General features: G+C 37.9%; 1 protein-coding gene across 1 annotated transcript in view; it reads left to right on the top strand.

Annotated features, from left to right (window-relative positions):
• ENPEP (glutamyl aminopeptidase) overlaps positions 1-26832 on the top strand; it is an 84702-nt gene that overhangs the window by 5102 nt on the left and 52768 nt on the right. The window contains exons 2-4 of the mRNA XM_037031886.1: positions 10308-10449; positions 12421-12552; positions 26055-26175. Of these exons, the coding sequence (XP_036887781.1) occupies positions 10308-10449; positions 12421-12552; positions 26055-26175 (395 nt within the window). The remainder of the gene's footprint in view (positions 1-10307; positions 10450-12420; positions 12553-26054; positions 26176-26832) is intronic.

The raw sequence follows: 26832 nt of genomic DNA, 5'->3' as shown, positions 1-26832 counted from the left end.
CAGAAACTTGTAACATTTATTTTATTTATTTCATAAATAATACACATTCACTGCAGAAAACTTGGAAGCCAGAGAACATTGTAAGAAAAACTAAAAATCCATTTTTAGGTCCATCACTCAAGTATAGTTTTTGTTAATATTTAGGCAGATATTTTTCTAGTATTTTTTCTGGACACCGATAAGCATATGACATTATGCTGTACATAGTATTGTGTAACGTGCTTTTAGGATATATCAACACTTAACATGTCATTTGGTATTCTTCCATAAATAATTTAATGGATACATGATAGTTCATTGTATGAATCTAATGGGATTTATTTAACTTCTCCTTTAAACCTGGGCATTTAAGTTGCTTCTGCTCTTTTACCTATAAACACCTAATGTTCATAACATTTAATGAACATCTCTATAATAATCTGTGTAACATTCCTAATATTTCTTTAGGAAAATGGTGCAAACTACATTATGTATGAATGCATGCACACATGTATTTTATACACATATATGTATATATAACCTGGGCATGCACATGTGTGTAAGTGTGTGTACGTGTGTGTCTTCAAACTGCTTTCCCAAAGTATGTCCCAAGTTACATTTCCACCAACAATGAATGAAAGTACCCATCTATCTGGGCTACACTAACACTAAACTGCTTTTTTAGAGTGTTTGCATTTCATTGGAAGAAAAGGCATACTATTCTCAAGAATATCCATCTTTGAGAGATTCAAAAAGTTCATTAGTGCAAGTTAAAAATGAGTCAGATCTTTTGAATAATTATTTCTAAGGTTTTAAAATTGTTTCTCGGGTTGTGAAAACAATAGAAATTTCATTCAAGTAAAGCCATCAAAACACATTATAAAAATTCCGTACACTACAGGAAGGCCAACAAATATGAAACAATGTTCCACTAATAAATGACACATTTTAAAAAGCACTATATACAAAAATATATATTGTTCACTCTGATTCTTTGAGTTATTTGACTGTACCGGTTAATTTTACCATAAAATGTATATACGAGAGCTGGCGTTCTGAAACTCAGGTGTCTTAATTGTTGGTCAAAAAATACGACGTGTCAGTAAGATTGGCAAAGAAGGCCCGTGCTCAGTTAGGTCCTCCGGGAAGACTGGTCTTCCCCAGCTTGTCTGTTTTCATTGGTAGCTTTCGAGGTTCTCACATTACACAGGATGCTGCCAGTTCTGCTCTGCACACATTCTTTGGAATAAATAGTTCTGGCACATACTCAATAACTTCATTTAAGCAACATAGAATGCTTTCGGTTTTGCTTGTTATGAACTATTTCAAACATATGAGAAAATGCATTTTTAAGCCTCTGGACAATGTAAGCCCCTCAGGGTTCCCATACCCAGCGTCCACGTAAGGACCACGGGAGTGGATGTACTGGAGCAGCACCATCTTTTCACATCCTGCAGTGAGCTTTATCATATTGGGTGCTCATATACTGAAAATTCCACTGTGGTGATAGATTTTCGGTATGCAACCAAAATTATATTCTCTGACTTGTCTGCCTTTATGTGAAATTTAACTTCAAGATTGAGTATTAGCAAGATTGGGATAGTATTTGTTGCAACCATAATGCAGACTAAACACGACTGCACTCAGAAGTAACCCAGATTACTTGATTTCTGCACATATAACCCGGACTTGAACTTCACAGAAGGGAGACAACTATCTGAGCTTCTTTCCCTCAAAATTGTGAAATCGAGTTGTAGGAGAAGGCAGAGCCAACTTAAAGTTCCCTAGTACCAGTCTCCACATCATATTGCTAAAGACAGGCTTGTCGTGAGGCTTAGGGGGACAAAGTCTGGAAATACTTCGGTCACTTTTCCTCTCTGGTCTGTTCCTTAAGGTCTGAGGAAAACCACTCAAAGGATTGGAAGCTTTGGAATGTTTTCCTGTGTGCACCACCAAAACCCTCACTCTTTTCAGTTGTTCTTGTCCCAGACAGAGTCCCCTCTACACTAATCTCCAAAATATGTAATGATATTTTTTACTCTCCCAGGTTCAGCATTTCTTTCTCAGCATTTGAATTGCTCTTATACGGCATTTCCCAAAGTAGGTTCCACAGAGCTGTAGCTGCATGGGTCATTAATAGATTTTGCCAAAACAAAACGGGAGGGGAGGGATTCTGTTGCCAAATTAATTTTGGGCAATAATATTAAATATGGTATGGTTTTTTAATGGTGGGACTTTTCAGAGACTTTTATATGACAGTGTCCATTATGAATTTCCAGAGACTGCCATAGTTGTCATTTTCCAAACTTGTATGAGTGTGGACACTTCTGTGGGTGTGTGAGAGTACACCGAGTGTCTCTTGTTCACTGCCTGGCACACAGTGAACACTCAAACATTATTGAATGGATATGGAAAAACAATTTCCTGCAGGCCTTTGCACTCCTAATGCCCTCTGGCACAAACTGGGACAAGCCACAGTGCTATCGCCCCTTTCCCATGAAGGGCTCCGAGTTCTGCTGATGACATCCCTACCTCCCGACTCAGTCAGAGTGAGAAACTTCCCTTGGTTTCTTTTCTGCCCTTCTTACGGAGGAAAGGTGGAGTTGGTCAATGTTTTTTTTTTTTTGATTTAAGAACACAGTCTTTATAAGTCAAGGACTGAGAATATTGGAATTGACAGAAATCACAACAATGTAAAATGGGGACAGATGGTTTCCAGTTTGAGAGTTCTTTGTAACATTGGTAGGCTGGACACCGAATTTTGATATTGTGGGTGGGATTTTGGTAAGCAAATGAGAAGGTGAAAGCAGGCAAGAGGGAAAGGCACTGAGTCAGAGAAGCAGAGTGGGGAGCTAAAATTCGTTTGTGTGAGAGGTTTATATGAAGAGGTGAGCTAGAGATAACCCTAGAACACCTATAAGAAAGAAAAGGAAGGAGAGCTAAATGATGGGCATTATAAAGGAAAAAGTAACCGGTGACTATTTAGATGTGGAGGGTGAAGGAAAGAGCCAGGTTTATACTTGGATACAGGAGAGACATTGCAATGACCCAGGAGAGAGAAGATGAATATCAGGTAGGACAGTGGTTTGGAGACAGGAGAGGACACAATGGAGAAGATCGTTGGGAGGTAAGAGAGTCAGAATTTGCAAACTGGTTGATTATGCAGAGGGTTAAGTTAAAGTTATGGGCCTAGGATGCCCCAGATACCTGATCCGAAGAACAGACTACACATTAGTTTGAAATACAGGAGAAGGATTAGGTTAGAAGAGAAGGCCCCAAGTTCAGTGTCAGGCATGCTGAATGCCAGTAAGACATCTAGGGAGAGATGTCTAGTAATCATTTGGATAAATAAGTATGAAGCACAAGGTTAAGCCTTGTGATAAAGATTTAGGAGTTAAATGGAAATATGATAAAAAATCAGTGTGATGGTCTTAGCGATATGTGTGTGTCTTAGTGACATTCTCACATGCATGGACATGCAAACTCATTTGTAATGTTGATCTTGAAATTTTAGTTGTTTGTCAGTTTGTTCATTATACTCTTATATTGATTGATACAGCAAGCTATTAGTATACCCATTATCAATAAAGAATCTTTTTTTTTTTTGGTCTTGTTTACTTGCTGCAGGAGGCTTAGTTATTTTCATTATTTTAGAAGAAAGGGAACAAAACAATTTTACTTGACCTTGGATGTCATCTTCTTAGAAAAAAAACAATAGGAAAAAAAGGTTAATTAATTAATGGGTTGATTCAAACCACCGAAAGCCTGTTGGAATCTGAATAAGCTGGATGGGTTGTCTTGCACTGATCAGCTTCCCTGCTTAAGTCTGGAACACTCGCTTGCTCTGCACAGGCACCTAGCAACCGTGGCTGCCTTGCTTGCATCAGAAGCCTTTTGTTTAAGGTTTTCACCCAGACCTTGCTATTTATTTTGCTGGATTAAGTCATTAAATTGCTGACTATAGCCTGAGAATCTTCACTGGAAATAATATGCTAAGTGATTTATGAGATAATCAAGTAGTTTGGTTTGTTTTTGCAGTTGATGCCGAGTGAACTGGCCTGTGACTTAAATCATCCCGTTTTCTCTCTCTGTTCTCTAAAGTCTCCTTGATGTGACGGAGTCAGAGAAGTCAGAGGGCCATTCTTCCCTTTTATAAATTAATAAGCTGCGTAGAATTATATTTTTAATGTGCTGAGCCTCGAAAGTGACTTATGAATGTAGCACAGAGAGGCCCTCATGGAAAAGTGGTTTACCTCAGCTGTCCGCCTGGCACCGTGATTACTCAGGACATGCCCAGCAGTCACTCCCAAATGTATTGTGCTGTTAGCCAGGCCTTTTCCATTAATCTGTAACACAACCCAGCTGATTTTAAAAAGGAAAAAAGTTTAATCACTGAGTAAAACCTCCCACCAAGAAGTCGTGGTCTGTAATTGTTTTGTACTGCCTTCTCATATACCTTGTTTTCAAATTTGCACATCTTTACAAAACTTTAGTAACTTTGGATGGCATTTAGCATATTTAAATAGGAGCTTGTGAGTTCTACAGGAGTTCATGAGAAAACGAGTTATCACTTAGAAAAATCATATGGTCTGTAGTATTTACACACAAACTTTAAAAAAACTGATTTTGTTCCAGTACATATATTAGTGTCAAATGAGTACATTTTGAAGTCTGTTGGTTATGGAAGGTGCTCCATCAGAAAGCGTAGTTAGGCAGGCTCAGCCAAGCCTTGACCTGTGTGGCACCCTGGTTAGGACTCTGCTTTCTCATCTTGGGGTGGTCGATAGGCTTTTGCTTTGGAGCACTCTGTGCAAAGCTGTTTCGAGGGGCCGAGGACCTGGCGTGGTCTGCAGGATGGGAGGAGCTTAACCAGTCGAGTGCAGCCTGCGTGATCTGCACACAGGAGTCACAGTGTTGTCAATCCTGGAGACAGTCTTTCTTTTCCTGTAAGATGTATGAATGATGTGTTGGTGTCCTCACCAAGAAGTGGCATCTAAGGGTTCTGAGGAAATAAATGTATAGATCCTTATGTGCAGACGTCTGGATAAACAAGTCCTGTGTATACATTTAGGATACCTATTTTGAATTTATACAGTTGTACATAAAAGTAGCTGTATTATTTAAACCTGTGTCAACATTTTGGATTTTTTTTTACTCCTACATTTGGGACTTTTTCATTTGGTTGATTCAAGTTGCATATGCTATGTGTGCATGAAAAAAAAGTATAGTTAGTCTTCTAGAATTTAAGAAAATAGAATGAGGTGTATCTTAATCCCATTTATGTAAATTTCAAGAGAGTTTCAGTGTATTACTACATGTGACCTAACCCTTCTCTGTGGTCCCAGCCCTGTGAAGAGGCCAGATGTGCTTTGGAAATCCAGCTGTCACAGATGAGGGCATTAAGAATCACAGATTTTGTGCTTTGTTGCAGGATCACACTTAAGGAGCTGAAGTAGAGTTAGAATCTAGAAAGTTTTACTCTTAGAAGAGGATTTTCCCCATAAAATCATATTTGCTTTGCAATTAGAAAAAAACAGTGCACGTTTTGTAACCCTTCTTGTTAATGAATGTTAACGAATGCTCCTCTCTCTTGCAATCTGCACAGTGTTAGAAACTTCAATTCACTAGTTAAATTGCTATCCTCAAAAAAACTCATCATTATATTATTGAAACTCAGTAATCATTATATTATTGAAACTCAGTAATTATTTTGTTGAAGAATAAATTCTTGACTGAGACGTTGAGTATTTTCTTTTATTTTGAAATAATTTCAAATTTACAGAAAAGTGTCACGAATGTTATGAGAGGGTCCTAAAACACTTTACCCAGATTTGACAGTCGTTTACGTTTGTCCTATTTCCTCCCTCTCTCTTCCCCTTCATTGTTTCTCTCTCTCTCTCTCTAAGTGTATCAAAACACCGTTTCCCTTTACCTCTTAACACTCAGTATATATTTCTTAACACACAACATTCTCTAACAACCACTGTGCAGTGATCAAAATCAGGAAATTTAACATTGTTATAACACAATTATTTAATCCACAGTCATAATTAATTTTCATCAGTTAACCACAAATGTCTTTTTGAGATATTTTTTTCACAGTCCTGAAGACAGTCTGGATTCGTTATCACCAAGACTGTAGTGCCCATTAGATTCCCTTGAACTAGAACTGTCCCCTAGACTTTGTCTTTTACAACCTTGACATTTTTCAAGAGTTCAGGCCACTTATTTTGAGAACATCCCTCAATTTTAGTTTTTCAGACTTTCCTCATGATTTTAGAATGCAACTTCAGCATTTTGTCAGGAATTTCATGGAAGTAATGCCGTGTCCCTGTCTCTGTTTTGGCATCCACCGCCCATCATTTCTAAACCCATTATTCCTGCTAAAATTATTGCCTACCAAATAGATTGCCTACCAACACTTCCCCCATCATTTATTTGTTCATTCGTTTGATGAGAATAAGGATTCTTATTTTATTCAGTGGAGTATAATCCCATCGCTTATTCTGGTGTTCCAATTCCCTCGGACTTGGCTAGTTGTAGTACCCTCTAGTGGACTCCTGTGTCCTTTACTTGTTCCCATGATTCTTTGAGAACCTCCTCAGTGTGCGTCACGCCATCATGTTCCAGGATCACGTTCCAGGATCTTGGACTTTTCCTGACCCCACACTGGAATCAGCCATTTCTCTAAGGGATCCTGGTTCCTTCCAGTAGAGGCTGGTATTTCAAAACGATCTTCTGGGAACTACTTGTGTTCACTGCTTCATTGCTACACGCCTGTCATGGCATCCAGTTCTCTTCAGTGGACAAAGCTAGGAAATGTATTTTTATATCCTTTTATCAATAGCTACTTGAAAATCATTCAGTTTATACCAAACCAGCATTTACAATTTAATACCAAGGCTACATTCTAAATTTCCCTCCTTACAAATTTAGAAATTATTTTCCCCAGCATGGAGAAAGCTGCTTTCCATTATTATTTTTTTTCTTTTACATTTGCTCAGACAGAGAGGGCTTTTTCTGAATTGCTAACCTATGCCACTGCAACAACAAAAAACTGCTTACTAGAGCTCAATATTCATATATAGTTATTTTCAGGTACAGTTTATTTTTTATTTTTTATAAAAATATGGTTAGATTTATTTGTGATCAGAAAAATACAACTTAAAATGACAATGAGGTATCACTTACACCAATTAGACTGCCAGAAATTAGAAAGCTGAATACTGCCAAAATTGGTGGGGAAGGAGGGGCTGTCGCAGCCGACTCATGACTGGTGGGGGTAGGTAGCCCAGGACACCCATTCTGAAACACAGCCTAGCAGCAATGAGGGGATTACACACAGCAAGCTGTGACCCTGAAATCCAACTCTTCCTCTTCCCGTCCATCTGTAAAGCCCATGGGTTGTAGGTAGGATCTGTGAGTGGTCCAGCCTGATGGTCCCTGGCTGGACACAGCAGTGACCTTTCTCCAGGTTACTCAAGAGGAGTCGAGGCCCCCCAGCACTGGTGGCAGGTTTCTCCACAAGATGGCCTTCCTGGCTTTTCCATGTTCTTAGTTCATATCTTAAGAAATTAGTGGGGGGTTTTTGTTTTTGTTTTTTAAAGAGGATAGTGACTTGTGTTTTGCAGTCTGCCAAGTTGACTTCATGCTCCTTTGCTATTTGAGTGGCATTCTGTTAGATAGGTGGCATCCCAGGTCCCAGCCCAGACCTGCTGACTCAGAACCTGCATTTCAACAAGATCCCCAGTGATTCTTGTTTATGTTGAACTGTGAGAAGGGCCACTCTAGGCTGTCCACACCACTTCATCCCAATCCACTTTTCACAGCCTTTTATTTTGAAATTTTCCACAAGCAGATCTAATTTCTTGTACTGTCTTCATTTACTGAGCATCAGTTGTGAAGCAGCCACCGTGTCAGCTCCGGATCAGCATTATCTCACGTACTCTTCCTACCTGCCTTGTGAGGTAAATGCTGTCATAAAATTCTGTTTTTAAGAAATATATTTTATTGGTTATGCTATTAGAGTTGTCCCAGTGTTTCCCTCTTGGCCCCCTTCCACTTGGCAACCCCCATTAGTTCCCAGCAATCCTCCCCCTTAGTTCAAGCCCAGGGGTCACGCATGTAAGTTCTTTGGCTACTTCTTTTCCTATACTGTTCTTCACACCCCCCATCTATTATTTAACTACCTATTTGTACTTTTTAATCCCTGCACCTTTTCACCCATTGTTCCCATTCTCCCTTCCAACTGATAATCCTCCAAATGATCTCCATATCTATGATTCTGTTTGTGTTCTGCTTGTTTGCTCAGTTTTTTAGATTCAACTGTTGATCACTGTGAATATATTGCTATTTTAAAATTCATAGTTTGGATCACCTTTTTCTTAAATAAGTCCCTTTAACATTTCATATAATAATGGCTTGGTGATGATGAAATCCTTTAGCTGTACTTTTTCTGGGAAACATTTTCTCTGCCCTTCAATTCTAAATGATAGCTTTGCTGCATAGAGTACTCTTGATTGTAGGTCTTTGTTTCTTATCACTTTGGATACTTCTTGCCAGGTCCTTCTAGCCTGTGATGTTTCTTTTGAGAAATCATCTGACAATCTTATAGGAACTCCTTTGTAGGTTAACTCTCTGCTTTCCTTTTGCTGCTTTTAAGATTCTTTATCTTTAACCTTTAGCATTTTAATTATAATGTATCTTGGTGTGTTTGTCTTTGTATCCATCTTGTTTGGGACTCTCTGTGCTTCCTTGACTTGTACATATATTTCCTTCACCAAATTAAGGATGTTTTCTTTCATTATTTTTTCAAGGAAGTTTTCAGTTTCTTGCTCTTTTTCTTCTTCTTCTTCTGGCACCCGATGATGTGAATGTTGGTATATTTGAAGTTGTCCCAGAGGCTCCTTAGCCTATTCTTATTTTTTTTAATTCTTTTTTTCTTTTTGCTGCTGCTTCTTTTCTGCCTGGGGATTTTTTAGGTTCTTAAAGTATCTAATGAGTTCTTAGCCATCCTAATAACAAGTGTTTTGAACTCTGCATCTAATAGATTGCTTATCTCCATTCGTTTAGTTGTTTTTCTGGAGTTTTATTCTGTTCTTTCATTTGGGGTGCATTTCTTTGTCTCCTCATTTTGGCAGCCTCCCTACATTTGTTTCTGTGTATTAGGTAGATGTTGCTTATCTGTGACCCTGAGTCATTCTCTGTCACTCTCCCAGTTTTATTTTGTATAGAGCTCCCATTATGTTCCTTATTTAAATACTATTCACTTATCTACTTACATATCTGTTCATTTTGTCATTGTTATTCCTTCAGCACACAGGATAATGCCTAGCAAATGTGTGCATCTGAGAGAGAAACAGAGAATGGAAGTAGGGGGTTTGTTAAATATTTGTTGGATGAATGAATGATCTAGTAATTTAGTTTGGTAACCTTTATGATATAGCTTTCTTTGTTCCTGAGGATTTTGAAGGACAAAATATTTTCTTTGCACAAAATATTAGTGACTATAAGTCAACACTTTTTTTACTTTTCCTTTCTTTTGTATTTTTTACTTTGCTTATTCTTCTAATGAGTAATACAATAATAATACTAGCTTACTGTGATATGATTACACCTAAGAAGTATATACTCATTAGTTTTTTGAGGAATTGCACAGAAAAATATCTCTACTTTGAAATGATGGAAACATTAAAAATTAACATTTTTGCTTGCATAAGCATATGCAAGTTAGAATCATAAAGAAATGCTCTCCTCAAAAACGAGCTTTAAACCTGGTCAAAGTTTGCTTTGCCTGGGAGGTTACTCAGAGCCCTGCCTTTGCTTGGAAATGAAACTGTTTCCTCTGGTGTAAAATAAATGAGAAAGAAAGTACCCTTAGGGACAGGAGCAGTGACTCTGAAATATGCTTCTCTCCTCCGTGACAGAACACAGCTGCTCGCCCTCTCCCAGGCTGTCCAAATCAAGCCCCTGAGGTGGCTTTGGGTTTGTCTACTTTTTGTTCAGTGGCTTTGTGGTGAAGGGAATGATAGCTCATAACTGGGTTCATTGTTGCTCCTCTGCAGTTGCCATCTTTTTAATTACAATGCCAAAATAGCTAAAAATTTATAGAAAATATCTGAAGTTGTCTCTGGACTTTCTTTGATTTGTTGCCTTGAAAATTTCAGATATGTCTCGATAACTCTTTGATAGTTTCTGGATGGAAACTCATTTTAAGAAATGTAACAGTTATAATGACACCGTTGATTGTTTTCTGTGGAAATAGCAACATGGGGGCTGTTAGAAGAGATCATACACATTTTGTTTTTTTGTGTGTGTTTATTTCTAAGGAGCATAGCGGCCACTGACCACGAACCAACAGATGCCAGGAAGTCCTTTCCTTGTTTTGATGAGCCCAACAAAAAGGCAACATTCACAATATCTATCATCCACACCAAAGACTATAAAGCACTTTCAAATATGCCAGTGGAGGTGAGTATTTTTTTAATTTTTTTTTGTTCGCAAAGATAGTCTGTTTAAGATATTGCGTAACGTACTTGATTTGCTACGAAAGAATCTTACTGATTTCTAAAATGAAATGTACTCCAGTAGCTTAGTTAGAGTTTTCAAAACACATTTGGGGAATCTCTTTTCTTTGGATCCCGAAAGTCTTTAACCCAAGGAACACAGTCCAGTCAAAAAGCCACCATGGGGTTTTCAGCTTGGAGATAACGTAGTAGACAGACACCAGCTGGGCTCTGCTGCACTGAAAAAATGACAACTTAATGGCAAAGTAAAGAAACTACTGACTGAAAAATACTCCAGGGCCTTGTCACTATTCTTGGTTTATATTTGAATATAAATCCAGCTTTGAAGATAGAGGTATGTAAAATACCATCACTTAAATATTGAAGTGTAGAAGCCAATTTCAGGAAACAACATATGCACAGATTTTTCTGATGAATTTGACATACTCATTAAATTTTTTTAAAAAGGCTACAATAAGTTCTGTCTGTACAGTTATTCACATAAGACTTTTTCCACAGTTACTGTTCCTCATCCTTATAGTGGGTAATGTAGTTAACTAAATTGACATTACCTTGAAGTTGAGGTGTATTATACCTTAAACATTTGACATATAAAAGGGTAAGGCTTGTCCTTAGGCATAATTCTTACCTAACCAGTATCAGAAGGGCACCCTGCCAAAATTGTATTTCCCATCTTTCTCATCAACTATCTAAAATATCCTCACTAAAATCCATCCTCTTTTATTATAAATATTCCTCGGAAAAAGCACTTCTGTATGAATCAGTTCATCAACTTGTTTTTTTCTGGTGTCAGGTACCTGAGCAATTGAGTTATGATTGGAGAAGAGAGAGGAAAGAATAAACTTAAAGTATGAGACACCAACCCAGAAGACTGGATCAGAGGAAAATGCCATTAGAACGTGGAATGGGGAAAGTGGGGTTGGGAGGAAAAAGAATGCAAACTTTACTACCTTCTGCTTAAGACTTCCCCATATTACCTAAGGCCTTTGCAGAGTATATTTCTGGAAGTTCTAGAAAAAAGAGACTATTCTGTGTAATTAGATCAGAACTAATCCCAGTAGGTTTTTATTGCAGACCATCTTACTTCACTGGGGTTTCAACACTCCCATACTAGCACATGTGTATACTTGCTCGCCTTGTCAACCACCCATCAACTCTAGTTCAGCTTCCCTTGCTTAATTCCTTTTTAAAGCTTCTCACTGTTGTGCAACTTAATGTGTGACTACAGCACATGTGGAAATGTTTACACAGTGGGTAGCAGGAGTGGGCAAGTATTCATAGATGGAGTCTGAGGACTGGTGATCGGCAGCGAGGAAGGCCAAGCTGGCGTGGACAGAAAGCAGATGGATGGGTCAGCAGTTGCACCACGCAGTGGAACCCTTCTCTTTCTCCATGACCAGGGCAGTGACTTTAGTAGTGACCGTACCTTGGGTATTCGATACAGACAAGCAGAGATGGAAAGAGAGTCCAACATCCTAGTATACCTGGTACAGCTAGTGCCCTCACATACTCAAATCAGAAAGTACCTACTTAGTTCTTCCTGTGGTCAGGGCCTTGAGCACCAGCCTTGACTTCCTTAAGGAATCATAGCAGCTTCTCAAACACTAGGGTCGGGCTTGTGCATTTCATGTAGAAGGATAACTAAACTGTCCAATTTATATCACAGTCAAAATTGTATTTCTCTCTGAGAAACTTTGTACAGTGTATAGTTCCATCAGTCATTCTTTCATAGTCCTAAAAATAAAATAAATTTTCCGTTAGTCTTTTCAACATCACCATTTAGGGGTAAAAAGAAATTTTACCCTTACACTTTGGCAGAGGACATCTGACTAGAAAGCCGGGTTTGGAACCGTTGCTTGTCTTTGTACATGATCGATCTTTTGATAAATAAAAGTTTGTCTTCTGTTTTCAATAGAAAGAAGAGTCAGTGGACGATAATTGGACTAGAACAACTTTCCAGAAGTCTGTCCCCATGAGCACTTACCTGGTGTGCTTTGCTGTGCATCAGTTTGATTACGTGCGGAGGATGTCAAAAAGGGGAATTCCTGTGAGTCACATTATGTTTTTTAAAACTTTATCACATGCATTTTTGGTTCACTTTCTATTTTTTGAATTTTTTTTCATACAACAGAGTAGAACAGCTCATTAGTTACCCAACAGACAAACTCGTTGGATGGTACACTGAAAAACAGAGGAAAAATGTCAAGTAAAAGGAGAGGTGAAGAATAAACAAACTGAACAGACATGGAAAAGTGGGTAGCCTCAAATGATTGGGGTTGGCCCAGTTTAGTAAAGTGGTTGAATGGATGTGTCTGGGTGGGGCTGAGAGAGCCGGGAGAGGAAGAAGGAAAGCAGAGGTAGATCAATATTCTTTGAGTGACTAAGCCCTGAGTGGTTTATAGTGCTATTCCTATGTGTAATTCAAAATAAGACAACAGCAAAAGGTCAAAATTTTAAATATAATAAAATATAATTTTTTAAATATAAAATTTTTATATTTAATAATATAAAAATATAAATATAATTTTTTAAAAAGATATATATATTTAAATATAATAAAATATAATTTTTTTATCAGGATGAGTAATTCAGTAATTTTCTTTTGAAAACCAAATACTTTTACCTAACCATGTTTCTCATTTTGGAGTCCCCCATTTGGCTTATGTCCTAAACACTCACCTAATCTGTTATTCCACCTCTGTGCTACATTTTATGTTTATATAAATACCACTTAAATGATTTCTCTATCAAAGCTGAGCCCGTACACTCTATCTTAAATTGGTGAAGATTTCTTCTTTTGAGTGGGAAAAATAAGATAATACTGTCATAATATATTGTTTTCTGATCATCTGTTTGATAAGAGGAACAGAAAGCCAGTCAGTCTCTTTGGATACTTACCAGGGACTCTGAGTCAGGAAAGCTCAGTGGAATTGGGACATGGAGCTGAGCCAAGTGGGTACTCCTCCCTCCGCCTCATCTATAGAAGATGTATAGCCAGAGTTTTCTCTCTTGCAAAAACCTGTTGACTGTTTGCCTCACAAGTTGAACAGAACATGAAAGGAGAACTTTAAGGCATCCAATGCGAGTGACAATTTATGGTAAATTCCACCTCTTTGACACTTACGAAGTTCCCTGCCTGGCTCCCTACCCACTCACTCTAAACTGAAGTCCTACAGCTCACAACCAAGCACAAATGCTCCCAGCACACTCTCACTGCAGCAACAACAACCCGCCCTGCTCACATCTACTTAAGTGTAACAATAGAGGGGGCCCACACCAGACTTAATGGCACTATGTATTCTTTTTTTTTTAGCATTTTTTATTTATTTATCTTTAGAGGGGAAGGGAAGGAGAGAGGGAGAGAAACATCAATGTATGGTTGCCTCTCGTGAGTCCCCTGATGGGAACTGGTCTGCAACCCAGACATGTGCCCTGGACTAGGAATCGAACCGCGATCGTGTGGTTCGCAGGCCCGCGCTCAATCCACTGAGCTACACCAGCCAGGGCCCGGCATTATGTATTCTTAAAGCTGAACAGATAACTTGAGACAAGCAGGCATATGAGGAAAACAAGCAACACGAGAGAGAAAAATCCAAGACACAGTGGGGGTAAATGGTGACAATTGAGAAAACAAAAGATAATCCCGTAAAATAACACCCCAAATTACACTTACACACTCAATCTTTAATTATTACACTCAAAGATTCAAGAAGCTATGGTCACAATAAATAAAAACAAGAGGTTAGGAGAAAAAAGTGAGAAAAAGTACTCAAAGTTTAAAAACGTGTCTTCCCAAGCATAACCTGGCTCTGACCCCCAGGAACCCTTTTCTTTCTCTTCTAAAACCAGAGTCTGATAAGCTTACGCTTCGGTTTTTGCCCACTTCCTTGTATTTTTATGAACTCTATGGAGATGCCTATATTATTTAAAGCCCTAATATGTCTCACAGGTTTTCTTTCTTTTTTTTAATTGCACCTGCTATTTATGTACATTAGGAGCAATGGAGGCACATCAGAGCTTCAATTTATTGCACTCTCTTGACCCTAAGTCTCTATATTACTCTGTCAGTTTTAAAAATGTAGTTATTGTGTAATACAATATTTTAGTAGACATTTCATGAATCAAAGGACCATTCTTATCTACTCTGCTTCTGATAGTATTATTCCGGTACATTAATTATCTGCTATTCAGAATCAGATTATACTGTGCAATACAAGAATCTGTAATATCCTGATTAAACTTTCTTGGCTACGGTTACCCTTCTGGCAAGAGTTCTTTATATCAATAAATAAGCAGAGTCAATAAACTTAATCACACAATTAAGGTCTTAATTATATTCTTGGAGAGAGCATAGCTGATTTCAACATAGTTGAAATGTCCTTGTTGCTTATGAGAAAAATTATATTGGAGGACTCAGTACTAAAAAATTGTTAAGAAAAATGGTAACTGAGTTTGGAAGGTAGCTCAGAAGACTTTAACTCTGCATATGTTTTGAATATTAGCTGTATTGCATTTTGACTCAATTTTGGGGGAAAAACCCAGCAACTTACAGAGCAACTTCCAGTACTTGAGCAACGACTGAGGCCTGCCACTGATGGATTTTTCCACAACTCTGTTGGCAAGATATCTACACCTGAAGTTTTTCTCAGGTGTAGCTGATTGGTTAAGGGTTTTAAAGTGAATAGAATCACTGAATTCTACCCCCCAAAATAAAAAATAAAATAACCCGAACTATACAAAATGTAAAGAAATTCCATGATATTTTAGTTATGTGAGTTAACTCCTGAGTTAATATGGGCTTCTCTTGCTCTTGCAGGAGTCATGTCATGGGAAACAATATTGCCAGTAAGCATATTATCAATTTTTTAAAAAAATTTTATTTATATATTTTGAAGAGAAGGGAAGGGAGGGAGATAGAGAGGGAAACATTGATCAGCAGGAGAAATATCAGTTGGTTGTCTTTAGAATGCCCCCAGCTGGGGACCTGGCCTGCCACTCAGGCATGTGCCCTGACAGGGAATCGAACTGGTGACCTTTCAGTTTTGCAAGACTATGCTCAACCTAGTGAGCCACACCAGCCAGGGTACATGTTATTAACTTGATAGTTCAGCTCAAAGTCTCGCATTAGCATACACTGAAATCCATTTTCAATCCAAAACAATGCTACTCATATATTTTTAAGTTTTTTAAATTATAGGTTTAATACAAATACATTATAGAAAATTTGGAAGAAATAAAGCAAATATGAGAAAGAAAGCATCCCCATATTGCCACATATAAAATTACTTAAAATCTTTAGGTTTGTGGTGCTATCTACAGTACATTTGAAATTCATCCTCAGTAACTTGCCAGAATTTTTAACTTTGCACTAGTCTCCTAGGAACCGAATTTAGGAAAAGTTAAATAGCAAGGGTGACCTTATTCCTGAAAGCCAGTAAGTTCTAATTAAGTCTTGAATTTCTTGGGGGCATTTGACCTGTGTCTTCTGTAAAGAAGGTTGTGCTGAAAGGAGCGATTACCTTGCTGGAGATTATTTCTACTCCTGACTTTCATGAGAAGAGGAAGTTGAGAAGAATTGTTCACTAAGAAAATACTGGTTGCAAGTATTTGTTTAATTAGGTTTTTATACTATACCCGTATTAATTCTAATAACTCAGTAAAAGAGATTATATTGTGCTTCTTTGAAAAAGTCTTACAGGATGATTCCTGAATAGTAGCACCTAGAATTACACCTGTGAATGGGTCCTTCCTACTTGCCTATGTCTTTTTACTTCTTTCCATTTTGGTCCATTTCTTGTCTGGATTGGACAGATTGGTTGAGGGCATAAAATAAGCATGTCATAGATGTTTTATTCACTCTATTTTTTTGAATTGTTTTAGGTTTTTTAATTTATGCATTATACTTTGTTTTTTCTTCAGATCGTATAAGTCTTTTGCCTTCTTTTATGTATGCATCCCTTACATGAAAACAACATTATTAGAAAAAGCTATTGTTTTAATACTTAGGCATATTTTTGAACTTTGTATTTTGAAATAGTTTTGATTTTTTTTAGAAGAGTTGTGAGGCTACAACAGAGTTCTTTTATAATGTTTACCCAGACTCCCTCAATGTTAAAATCTGAAATAACATTTTATCACTTACTAAAAAACTAAGAAATTAATATTTGTACAAAAAATATTAACTACTACAGTCTTTATTTGAATATCACCAGTTTTTCTAGCTGATGTTCTTTTTTTCTGTTTGAAGATCCAATAGATGAGACCACATTGTATTTAGTCATCAGGTGTCCTTAATTTCCTCCAATCTGTGACATTTTTTCAGTTTTTCCTTTTTTTTTTGATGATCTTGACACTTTTGAAGAGTACTGATCATTTTGAAGAATGTCCTTCAATTTTGTTTTTTCTGCTGTTTTCTCATGCTTATGTTGGGGTTTGGGATTTGAGGAAAGTATTGCAGAAATGAGGTGCCCTACTTATCACATCATGTCAGGGGTACATCCTATCATGATGACTTAGTACTGCTGATGCTAACTTTGATCACTTGGTTAAAGTGACGTGGTTTTTCCCCCACTGTAAATTAATTACTCTTTCTCTTCCATGCTCTGTTTGTTAGAAGCGAGCACTAAGTGCGGCACACACCCAAGGGGAAGGGAATTAATTTCCATTTTCTGGAGGGAGGACTATCAAAGAATTAGTGGATGTATATTATCATTGCGTCAGTAATTAGTAAATACATGGGAAGAGATAATTAAAGGCTGTGTAAGTATCTTATTTCTCCTTAAAGTTTTGACCAGTCGTTACATGCATCAGTGGGTCTTGCCTATAACAATAACAACTCTTGTTTTCTAATGGCAATTGAGTCACTTCCCTCAGAGATATTTTAGCATAGGCTTATCTTATTATCTTAAAAAGATATTTTTGGTGTGGTTTTGCTAAATGATTTTTTCCAAAAATCATTCTGAATGAATTTTGATTTTTATAAAACTATGAGTTTTTTATTTATTTTACTGGAAAGATATTTCTAAATTAAAGTCTCTAATTTTCTCTAAAAAAGTATATTTAATTCAAGAAGCCATAGGTTATTGCTAATGATTCTTATTACTTATTTAAATTTAAAAAAATGAAAATTACATCAAGTTCTATAAGGTAAGTTAGATTTTTCAAATGTTTGTTTTTAGCTTTTAAAAAACTCTACTGCAGTAATAATATTCCCAAAGCATCAAACAAACTTTGACTTGAGTGGAAAGTAAGCTGTGAGAAAATGCCTTCTGCACCCTGACCCTAGGGGCTGGGTTCCTCCTTACGGTGCCCTTCACAGTGGCCGGGTTCTGAGTTCAGGGTTTCGAACATGTCTCCCATGTCCATAGTTACAGCACAGGAATCATTCTTAGTCACCCAAACATCAAACCAAGTCTGTGCCTATTTATAATTTATCCGCAGGTTATAGGCAAATGAAAATTTAGGAAAAATATATCACAGACCTGTGGTAAGGCAGTCATAGACAAAACTTGAAAAAAAATAATGTGTTACTCTTTCTTTCTATCAAGTATTACCCCCACTCAGCTTTTGCCCATGGCGAGAAAAACATTTTGAAGAACATAAACTTGTAAAATTAAGCACACTGGTATTGTATTCTGTAATATAATACAGACGGTGTGCCTTAAATATGCATTTATGGAATTAAAAACAATATAAAATTATTTTCTCTTTCCCATCCTGCTAGCTCATTCTTGATAATGAAACAGTTTCCCAGTCAGATCGTTTTATTTGTCTTTATTAAGCACCTACTATGTGCAGGAGGAAGATGCTAAGCCCTGAAAGGAGTGAAATATGCTAAGCTATCTGTACCTTTAAAGAGATGTGAAGCAAAGGAGGTCTCCACTGTCTAGTGTCACCCGAGTCTGTTTTCAGGTCTTTGCTGGTCTCAGCATCCCTTTGAGTGCCAAAGCCCTCACCCTTGGTTTTAGGAGTCCTGCAACAGGCTAGGCCATTTAAAGCGGTGTGTCTCTTGGGAGCAGTTCAGGTGAGACTGCAAAACCTCAACAGATGAACAGGTGTTAATTCTGCTGTATGATAGGCAGTAGACAGGCAGGCTTTTGTTGATAGGTAAAGTGACTATACATTTTACCATCTATAAAATATAAATAATAAAGTGTTCTTAATTATGAATAGAGGTATAAACAGGTAAGCAACAAACCTGGGACATTCCTAGGCAAACCTGCTTGGATGGTCACCCTTATTGATAGAAAATGCTCTGTAGACACATGCAGTAAGGATGTGGACCCAGGGCACAGCTGCCCTGCAGTGCGCCCCAGTGATGGTGGGAATCCTGCAGGCTGGCCGGCTTCTGACCCGGTGGTAGTGCCCTGGTGGCTTGCAGTCTGTTCGGCCGATTCCTTTCTGTCATGTGACCTTCGCGCCGCCTTCACCTCGTGCCCTAACACCCCCTTCCAGATTCTTGCTCCATCGACCTCACTATTCCTCTCCTGGCCCAGGTGACTTTCATCTAGTTATTTCCCTCAATTCTCTTTCCAGTCTGTCTTTACACTGTACATTCTGTGGTTTGCTTTTTCTGTTTTCATTCTAAAAGCCTTTCCTAACAGGGTCTTGCAGAGCAAATGGTTTTAGCTTTCAAATTTATTGTGTATTTTGGAAGTCAAAAACTTAACTTTTCCTTTTTACCCCTTCACTCTCCTAATGGTTCTAATGGTAATGTGGATACCGCAGTGCAGAGATCACCAACATAGGCTGAAGGGCAGGCTGAGAACATCAGTTGTTAATAATTCTATGTATTGATGTTTCTCTAATGGTGCCAATGCTCTTGATGAGACACAAAACAGTCTTACGTCAAGTGCTGCTTAGGCTTTAGCTGAGTTAATGCTCACAACAATTCTATGGGAAGGTACAACTGCTATTTCTGTTTTGCACTAAAGAAAGTCAGGTTTCCATGGTAGGAACAGAGAGAAGAGGCAGTATAATATAGTAAAAACAAACTTTGTACTGAATTCTGGTGTCAGTCTGGCCTCACACTTCATTTTTCTCATGTATACAATAAGGAAGTTTATTTTTAAAACTCTTCAAACTAAAATTGTAGTTAGAGGTCTACAACCTTATTTAAAACCTATGTGCGTAGTTGAATGTTGGACAGATTTGTGGAAAGTAATAATGTGAAAATACTCTGTTTTGTTAACTACAGTTGGATCCCGGACAGCACCTTATAATCAAACAGTACTATTTCTGCAGCAATACTTTTGTAGAGAAAAATATAAAGATTATTAAAAATTCTCATTAGTTAAGGTTAGATGAGTGCCAAATTAGTTTATTTTGAATGTATAATTTTTTTTCTATTTTCAGAGCTCTCTCAACTTTATAATTGTGGAAGCTGGACTAGTGCAGAGATTGGGATAAAGTTATTATCAGTGATACAAAATATTATAATCTATTATTATTAATAATATCAGATTCATTGAATTGTTGTGTTATGTGAGACATTATATGAAAAAGTTATATGACCTGGAAAATTTTTAAGGTCACTGAGGCTAGTGACCACTCATAATGATTACACTGCCAGGCTTTCTACAATGTGGTTTTGGCTTCAGGGCCCAATAATCATTGAATGTACTGAGGGTACGTGGTGTCATTCGGTTTTTCTAAGGAGGGAGATCTAGTAGGTCTAATCATCACAGTCAAAAGGACACATAAAGGGAGTGACAGTGACCAATCAGGAATCAGGACTTGCATTCAATTTCTCATTCCTGCAGACTCAGGAATGGAAGGAGAATGTTAAGCATTCCAAGACCATTCTTTATAGTAGGTTACAGTGTGATAAGAAAAAAAGCAGCAGCCACAACAATGATACAGCCCGTGTGTCACACTCCCCCGAAAGAACAATCAGCTGAATGTGGGCTCTAGAAAGCACAGACTCTTACAACTGACACCAGCTCAATAGATTCAGTGCTTTGAGACGTGACTAATGGTATCCAACAGTGATGTATCTTGGTAATTTGGTTCATTAAAGGAACATACTGTTTTTATTTTTATTTTTTAAAAGATTTTATTTATTTACTTTTAGAGAGAAGGGAAGGGAAGGAGAAAGAGAGGGAGAGAAACATCACTGTGTGGTTGCCTATCACACACTCTTTACTGGGGACCTGGTCCACAAGTGAACAGAACCTTTGCTTTGCAGGCTAGCCCTCAATCCACTGAGCCACACCAGCCAGGGCTTTAAAAACTGAATATATGCATACTAGTTAGTCATTTGAAGTCTTACAAATTTGATAGTTATATATAAAACATAAGTTTGAAGTTATAAATCTTATGTATAAGCCTGACATTTAACTTTTAGTAGAGTCCTTGAATAAGAAAGGTGTATATGACTTAGAAGGTAAGAAGAAGAATATACATACATGCTTACCTCCTCACTCTAAGCAATTTTAATGTGGCTAGTCATTTCCTTTTTAAAAAGTCATCTCAGTCAAAGCACGCAGTTAATCTGGAAACGTGACATTTACTACTTACTAAACAGTGATGACAATTCAGGGGTAATTTTCTGAGCTGAGGCTTAGCAGATGATGGAGGTGTGTTAGCCCCCTCTCTCAAGCCCACAGAAAGGAGGAGAAGATGCAGAAGAAGCCTGGGCTGCAGATGAGGTTAGAGAGCAGGAAGGCTGAGCTGAGGGTGAGTGAAGGCACCAGCAGAGAGGAGGATACTTTTCAAAATCGCCAAATCCAAACATCACAGGTGTTCTGCTGTTAAATGGATGCCACACAAACTACTGTGAAGCTTCAACTAACAGACAACGTTGACATGTTGGTAGTGTTTTAAAAATAAAACATAAAAATAAATAAAATATCTATGGCAAACTCATAGACATGCTTTGTGATGTAGGACGCACTCGTGGACTTGCTTTGGCTGATTACATGATGAGGTGAATACTCTGTGATTACTTAGCTCAGTTGGTAAAAGCAGTGGTTGATCTATGATTCTTCAAGGTAAGAATCGTAGCTCACAGGCAATGTGCAGGCAGGCCAGACTGTAGAGATGGAATATATTTCCATGGGGTTATGTTTCTCAGAAACAAAAGAGGAAGGGGCTATTTTCATTTTGGTTGAATTTACATTAATTCTGAAATATTAATTTCAGAAATATTAATTCCTGAACTTACATTAATTCTGAAACATTAATTCTGAAATATCAATCCTATTGAAGGACATGGCATTCCTGCTGCTGCCAATAACAGAAATACGGAGAGTAGGAAAAACTGGATTATCTTGCCTCAGCAGCGTTCTGCTTAATGGAAGTCAAACCACTGGCATGCGGAATGAGAAGGTTTGGGTGGAAAGAGCACATGCCTTTCTCCTCCTCGTGGGGTGGGAGGCCTCACCATTGTCTCCTCTTCCTCTTTCTCGGCAACCTCACTCTGCACACATTATGTGCAGCACGGAAGTACAGAGTGTGTAGACAACAATGGAGTGAGTCCAGAGGAGCTGCCCTTGCTGAAGTTGTTAATGGTAGAAGACGGAGGTGGTAGAAATTCTTAGGGAGTTTGGACACACCAATTTATTTATAGGTGAAGAACCCTGAGAAGCATCCTTTACACAACATGACCATCTGGTGTGAATGTGATGGTTTTGATTTCATATAGAGCAATGACCTGTGCTCTGTTTAGTGGCCAGCAGCTGGGTCCTTGGTTTCACTTAACCTCTTGGAAAATGCTTGTCATTGCAATAGGTCAGGAGGGCAGAGGGGAAATGTACCATCACTTATGGCAAGTTAAAAAAAAATCTCAAAGAACGTTGGGATGCTAATTGAGTGAGTTGTGTTGCCTTTGGAGATAAAGATGATCACATCTTTTCTCATGCAAATGAAACAAGGACATCAGTTACCAACTGCCAGACTTGTCTTCCAAAGTAGCTGTGCAATTTTAGGGATGTGAGAACAGTGAGCTAGTGCTGGCAATTTAAGGGATGCCCTTTCAGAACTTGTCCTTTAAATGATGGATTTCTCCATTGTGCTTCACTTCTAAGAAAAGATGGCTCAGATGTGTGCCTAAGTAAAACCAAAATTAGCAATGCATTTGAAATAATAAAAAAGTAGACATAATTTTCTTTCTTTTTTTTTTATGATGAGGCATCTGTTCCCATCAGGTATACATACTGGCTTGAATTTACCAGATGACTGCATCTTTTGCTTTGCTTGAGGATTTTGAACCATTTCTGAAATTCAGCAAATATACTTTATTTGAAGTCTTCACAAACTTTTTTATTTTAGTTTTTAAAGATTTTATTTATTTACTTTTAGAGAGTGGGAAGGGAAGAAGAAAGAGAGGGAGAGAAACATCAATGTGTGGTTGACTGTCACATGCCCCCTACTGGGGACCTGACCCACAACCCCGGCATGTTTTGGGAATCGAACCTGTGACCCTTTGGTTTGCAGGCCCACACTCAGTCCACTGAGCCATATCAGCCGGGGCTTCATGGGCTTTTTAAAAAGACATTTTTAGGGCAGTTTTTAAGTTTAGTTTACCACTAAATTAAGGGAAGGTACAAAGATTTTACATAGACAGGAGGACTCCAAGAAAACCCAGAATTATCTTCTGGAAGGTGGGCCCATTGTAGTACAAGCTTCCCCCACTAGTTGAGTGTTCTAGGAACCCCTCTGTATCAGTGTACCAGCTGGCATTGTTGTGAGAGGCTGTGTTTGACTTCAGCGAATTTTTTGAAGACTTTCAAAATATTAGCCTATTTCATGATGGGTTTATTTATAAGTGCGTCTGTCCACACTGCACTGGGTGTTTTGCAGTTTTTGACCAAAAGCAATGTGACCCCTGTGCCCCACCCTCTCTATTCACTTGATCTCACCTAAGCAACTCGATGTGGAAGAGGTGAAACAAAAAATGGCAGAAACACTAAAAGGCATCAAAATCAGTGAGTTCAAAAGCTGTGTTGAGCAGTGGGAAAAATGTCTCAATAGGTGTATTGCATCAAATGAAGAATACTCTGAAGGTGACTGAAGTTTAAATGTGTAAGGATAAATACACAATTTTTTGTACATAAATTCTGGGGTTTTGGGGTCCCACCTTGAGTGCCCCCTGCTCTCACACATTTATAGCCTTTCCCATGATCAATATCACTTCCCCAGATAGTTTTTTATGTTACCCCGGATGAACCTAAAATGACACATCATGTCACCCAAAGTCCATAGGTTACTTTAGTTAGGGTTGAGCCTTGGTTTTACACCCTACAGATCTCACCAAGTGTACAGTGATGTGTATATATCATTATATCATGCAGTGTTTTTACTGCTCTGAAAATCCTCTGTGCTTCACCCATTCATCTCCTCTGCCTCCCCCATACTCGCTCCAGGCAATCCCTTTATTGTCTCTATAGTTTTGCCTCTTCCAAAATGTCATATGTTTGGAATCATACAGGATGTAGCCTTTTCAGATCAGCTTGTTTCATTTAGTAATGTGCATTTAAGTTTTCTCCCTGTCTTTTGATAGTTCCATAGCTTATGTCTTTTTAGAGGTAAATTTTCCATTGTCTGGGTGGAGCACCATTTATTTATCTGTTCACCTGCAGGGGGACACCTTGGTTGCTTCCCAGTTTTGGGAATTATGAATAAACCTGCTATAAATATCTGTGTGCAGGTATTTGTGTGGACATGGTTTAAACTCCTTTGGGTGGATACCAAGGAGTGTGACTTCTGAGTCACATGGTAAGAGTGTGTTTTGTGAGAACTGCCAGACTGTCTTCCAAAGTAGCTGTGCAATTTTACATTCCCAACAGCAATGTGTGAAGGTTCCTATCCTCCCTCACCCTCACCAGCATTGGGTGGGTTAGTGCTCTGGATTTGGGCATTCTAGTAGGCATGTAGTGGTATCTTGTTGTTTTCATTTGCATCTCATTGATAACACACGATGTAGAACATCTTTTCACCTATTATTTGCAGCTAACTATTTCTTCTTTGGTGAGGTGTCTGTTAAGATCTTTGGTCCATTTTTTAATTTGGTTGTTTGTCTTCTTCTTGTTGAGTTTTAAGAACACTTATTGAATGTTCTTTGTATATGTTGCATAACATACCTTTATCAGATGGGTCTTTTGAAAATGTATGTTCTCAGACTGCAGCTTGTTTTCTCGTTCTCTTGATATTGTCTTTCACAGGATAGAAGTTTTTAATGAAGTTCAGGTTATCAATCATTTCTTTCATGGATCGTGCTTTTGGTGTTGTATCTAAGAAGTCCTTTTTGCCTCCAAGGTCATCTAGGTTTTGTCTTATGTTGTCTTTTAGGAGTTTTATCGTTTTGTATTTCACGTTTTGGTCTATGACCCATTTTGAGTTAATTTCTATGAAAGGTAGAGGGTTTGTGTCAGATTTATCTATTTATATATAGTTTTAAAGATTCTATTTATTTATCTTTAGAGGGGAAGGGAAGGAGAGGGAGAGAAATATCAATGTATGGTTGCCTCTCATGCGTCCCCCACTGGGAAGTGGCCTGCAGCCCAGGCATGTGCCCTGACTGGGAATCAAACTGAAATTCTTTGGTTTGCAGACCTGCACTCAATCCACTGAGCTACACCAGCCAGGGCTTAGATTTATTTATTTATTTTTGCATGCGGATGTTCAGTTTTCCCAGCACCGTTTGTTGAAAAGACTGCCTTGCTCCAGTATATTGCCTTTGCTCCCCTGTCAAAGATCAGTTGATTTTATTTCTGCGGGACTATTTCTGGGGTGTGTGTCATATTTATCTATGTGTGTATGTGTTTGCTAGTACTTCGTTGTCTTGGTTACTGCAGTTTTATATTAAATCTTGGAATCAGGTAGTATCAGTCCTCCAATTTTGTTTTTCCTCTTTCAACATTGTGTTGGCTATTGCAGGTCATAGCTGCTTAGAATTGGTGGGAGGGGGGATCAATACTTGGTTTGATTTATAAATGATGTCACAGAAATATCCTGGAGACCTACAGAATGATGTGGCTTATCAAGCTTCTTCCCTCTCAGGAAAACTTTGAATCATTTTATTTTAGGTTCTTGAAGTAGAATAGTTAAAATATCAGAACAGTCATTTCGAATGGGACTAAAAGGCAATGGATAGAACACAACAAGCGGTACACATGGATCCAAGGGCTGTTTAGATGAGGAAACTCACGTGATTGATTTCTTCACTGGAAAACTACACAGAAATGATAGATCAGATAGATAAATAGAGATAGAAGAATGGACAAATAGGTAAATATATAGATGCATAGACATTAAAAAGGCAATGTATATTCTAAGTAGAAAAAAGGTAATAACATTTTAAAAATATATTGAACAGTATGCCAGGCATGGTCTCAAATTATTTCTAGTGATTGAAATCACTCAGTGAGCTATGCAGTATTATTTTGCTTTCCATACGAGTCTCAGAGAAGTAACGTGAACTGCCCGTGTACACCTGAGATTCAGGTTAGACTCACTTGGTTCTAAAGCCGACCTTCTTTGCACTACTTCTTTATGTGTTTTATGAAATGAGGAAAAATTTTCACTGAATGTTTGTGTTTTGTTTAATAGCTCACTGTGTATGTACAGCCAGAGCAAAAGCAAACAGCTGAATATGCAGCAAACATAACTCAAAGTGCGTTCGATTTTCTTGAAGAATACTTTGGTATGGATTATGCTCTTCCTAAATTAGGTGAGAATCATTTTTTTCTTATTTTTTAATATTTCTTTTGCTTTCACCTAAGTTAACTCACTTCTTCCAGTGTTATCATCCTCAGTTAATACTCATCCCTAAGCCTTTTTATCATATACCTACAGTATGTGTCTAACACTTAGTTGATGTGGAAAGATCCATTCTGGATCTTCCAAGAATAAGCTCTATACTCTGTTCCTACCTGATAAATATGTAGTCTTTTACTTAACAAATAAAGATGACAGTACCATATGTGCACAAAACTGCAGATGTTGATAATGATGGAGCCAGAAGTGGCAACCTAGATCAGTTGATTTCAAAATGAGTGCCCATCCCAATAGCTTCCATTGCGTCCCTACCATCAATGAGTTAGGAAATAAGAATAAATGATGCTGTCAAAGTCCCATGTGCCCCCAGTCTTTCTACTATTGCACAAGACGAATTCTAGATTCTCCAGCAGTTAAAGAGAAACAATGGTGCTTCTTCCATGGATATTTTTCTAATGTGGGAACATTTTATTTTTAAATAAAAATAGAGCTATAATCAAAATGGTATCAATATGACACTTCAATCAATGGCAGAAATTCTTTATTAGTAAGTTTGGGTGGTATTAGCAAAGACTTCAAATGGAACAACCATATAGATGTCTGCAGAAAT

Source organism: Sturnira hondurensis, unplaced genomic scaffold (genome assembly GCF_014824575.4).
Source record: "Sturnira hondurensis isolate 20B ecotype Veracruz unplaced genomic scaffold, ASM1482457v3 Scaffold0021214, whole genome shotgun sequence".
Classification (NCBI taxonomy): domain Eukaryota; kingdom Metazoa; phylum Chordata; class Mammalia; order Chiroptera; family Phyllostomidae; genus Sturnira; species Sturnira hondurensis.
The sequence above is the reverse complement of the archived record's forward strand: the minus strand, read 5'-3'. Positions and strand labels throughout refer to the sequence as shown.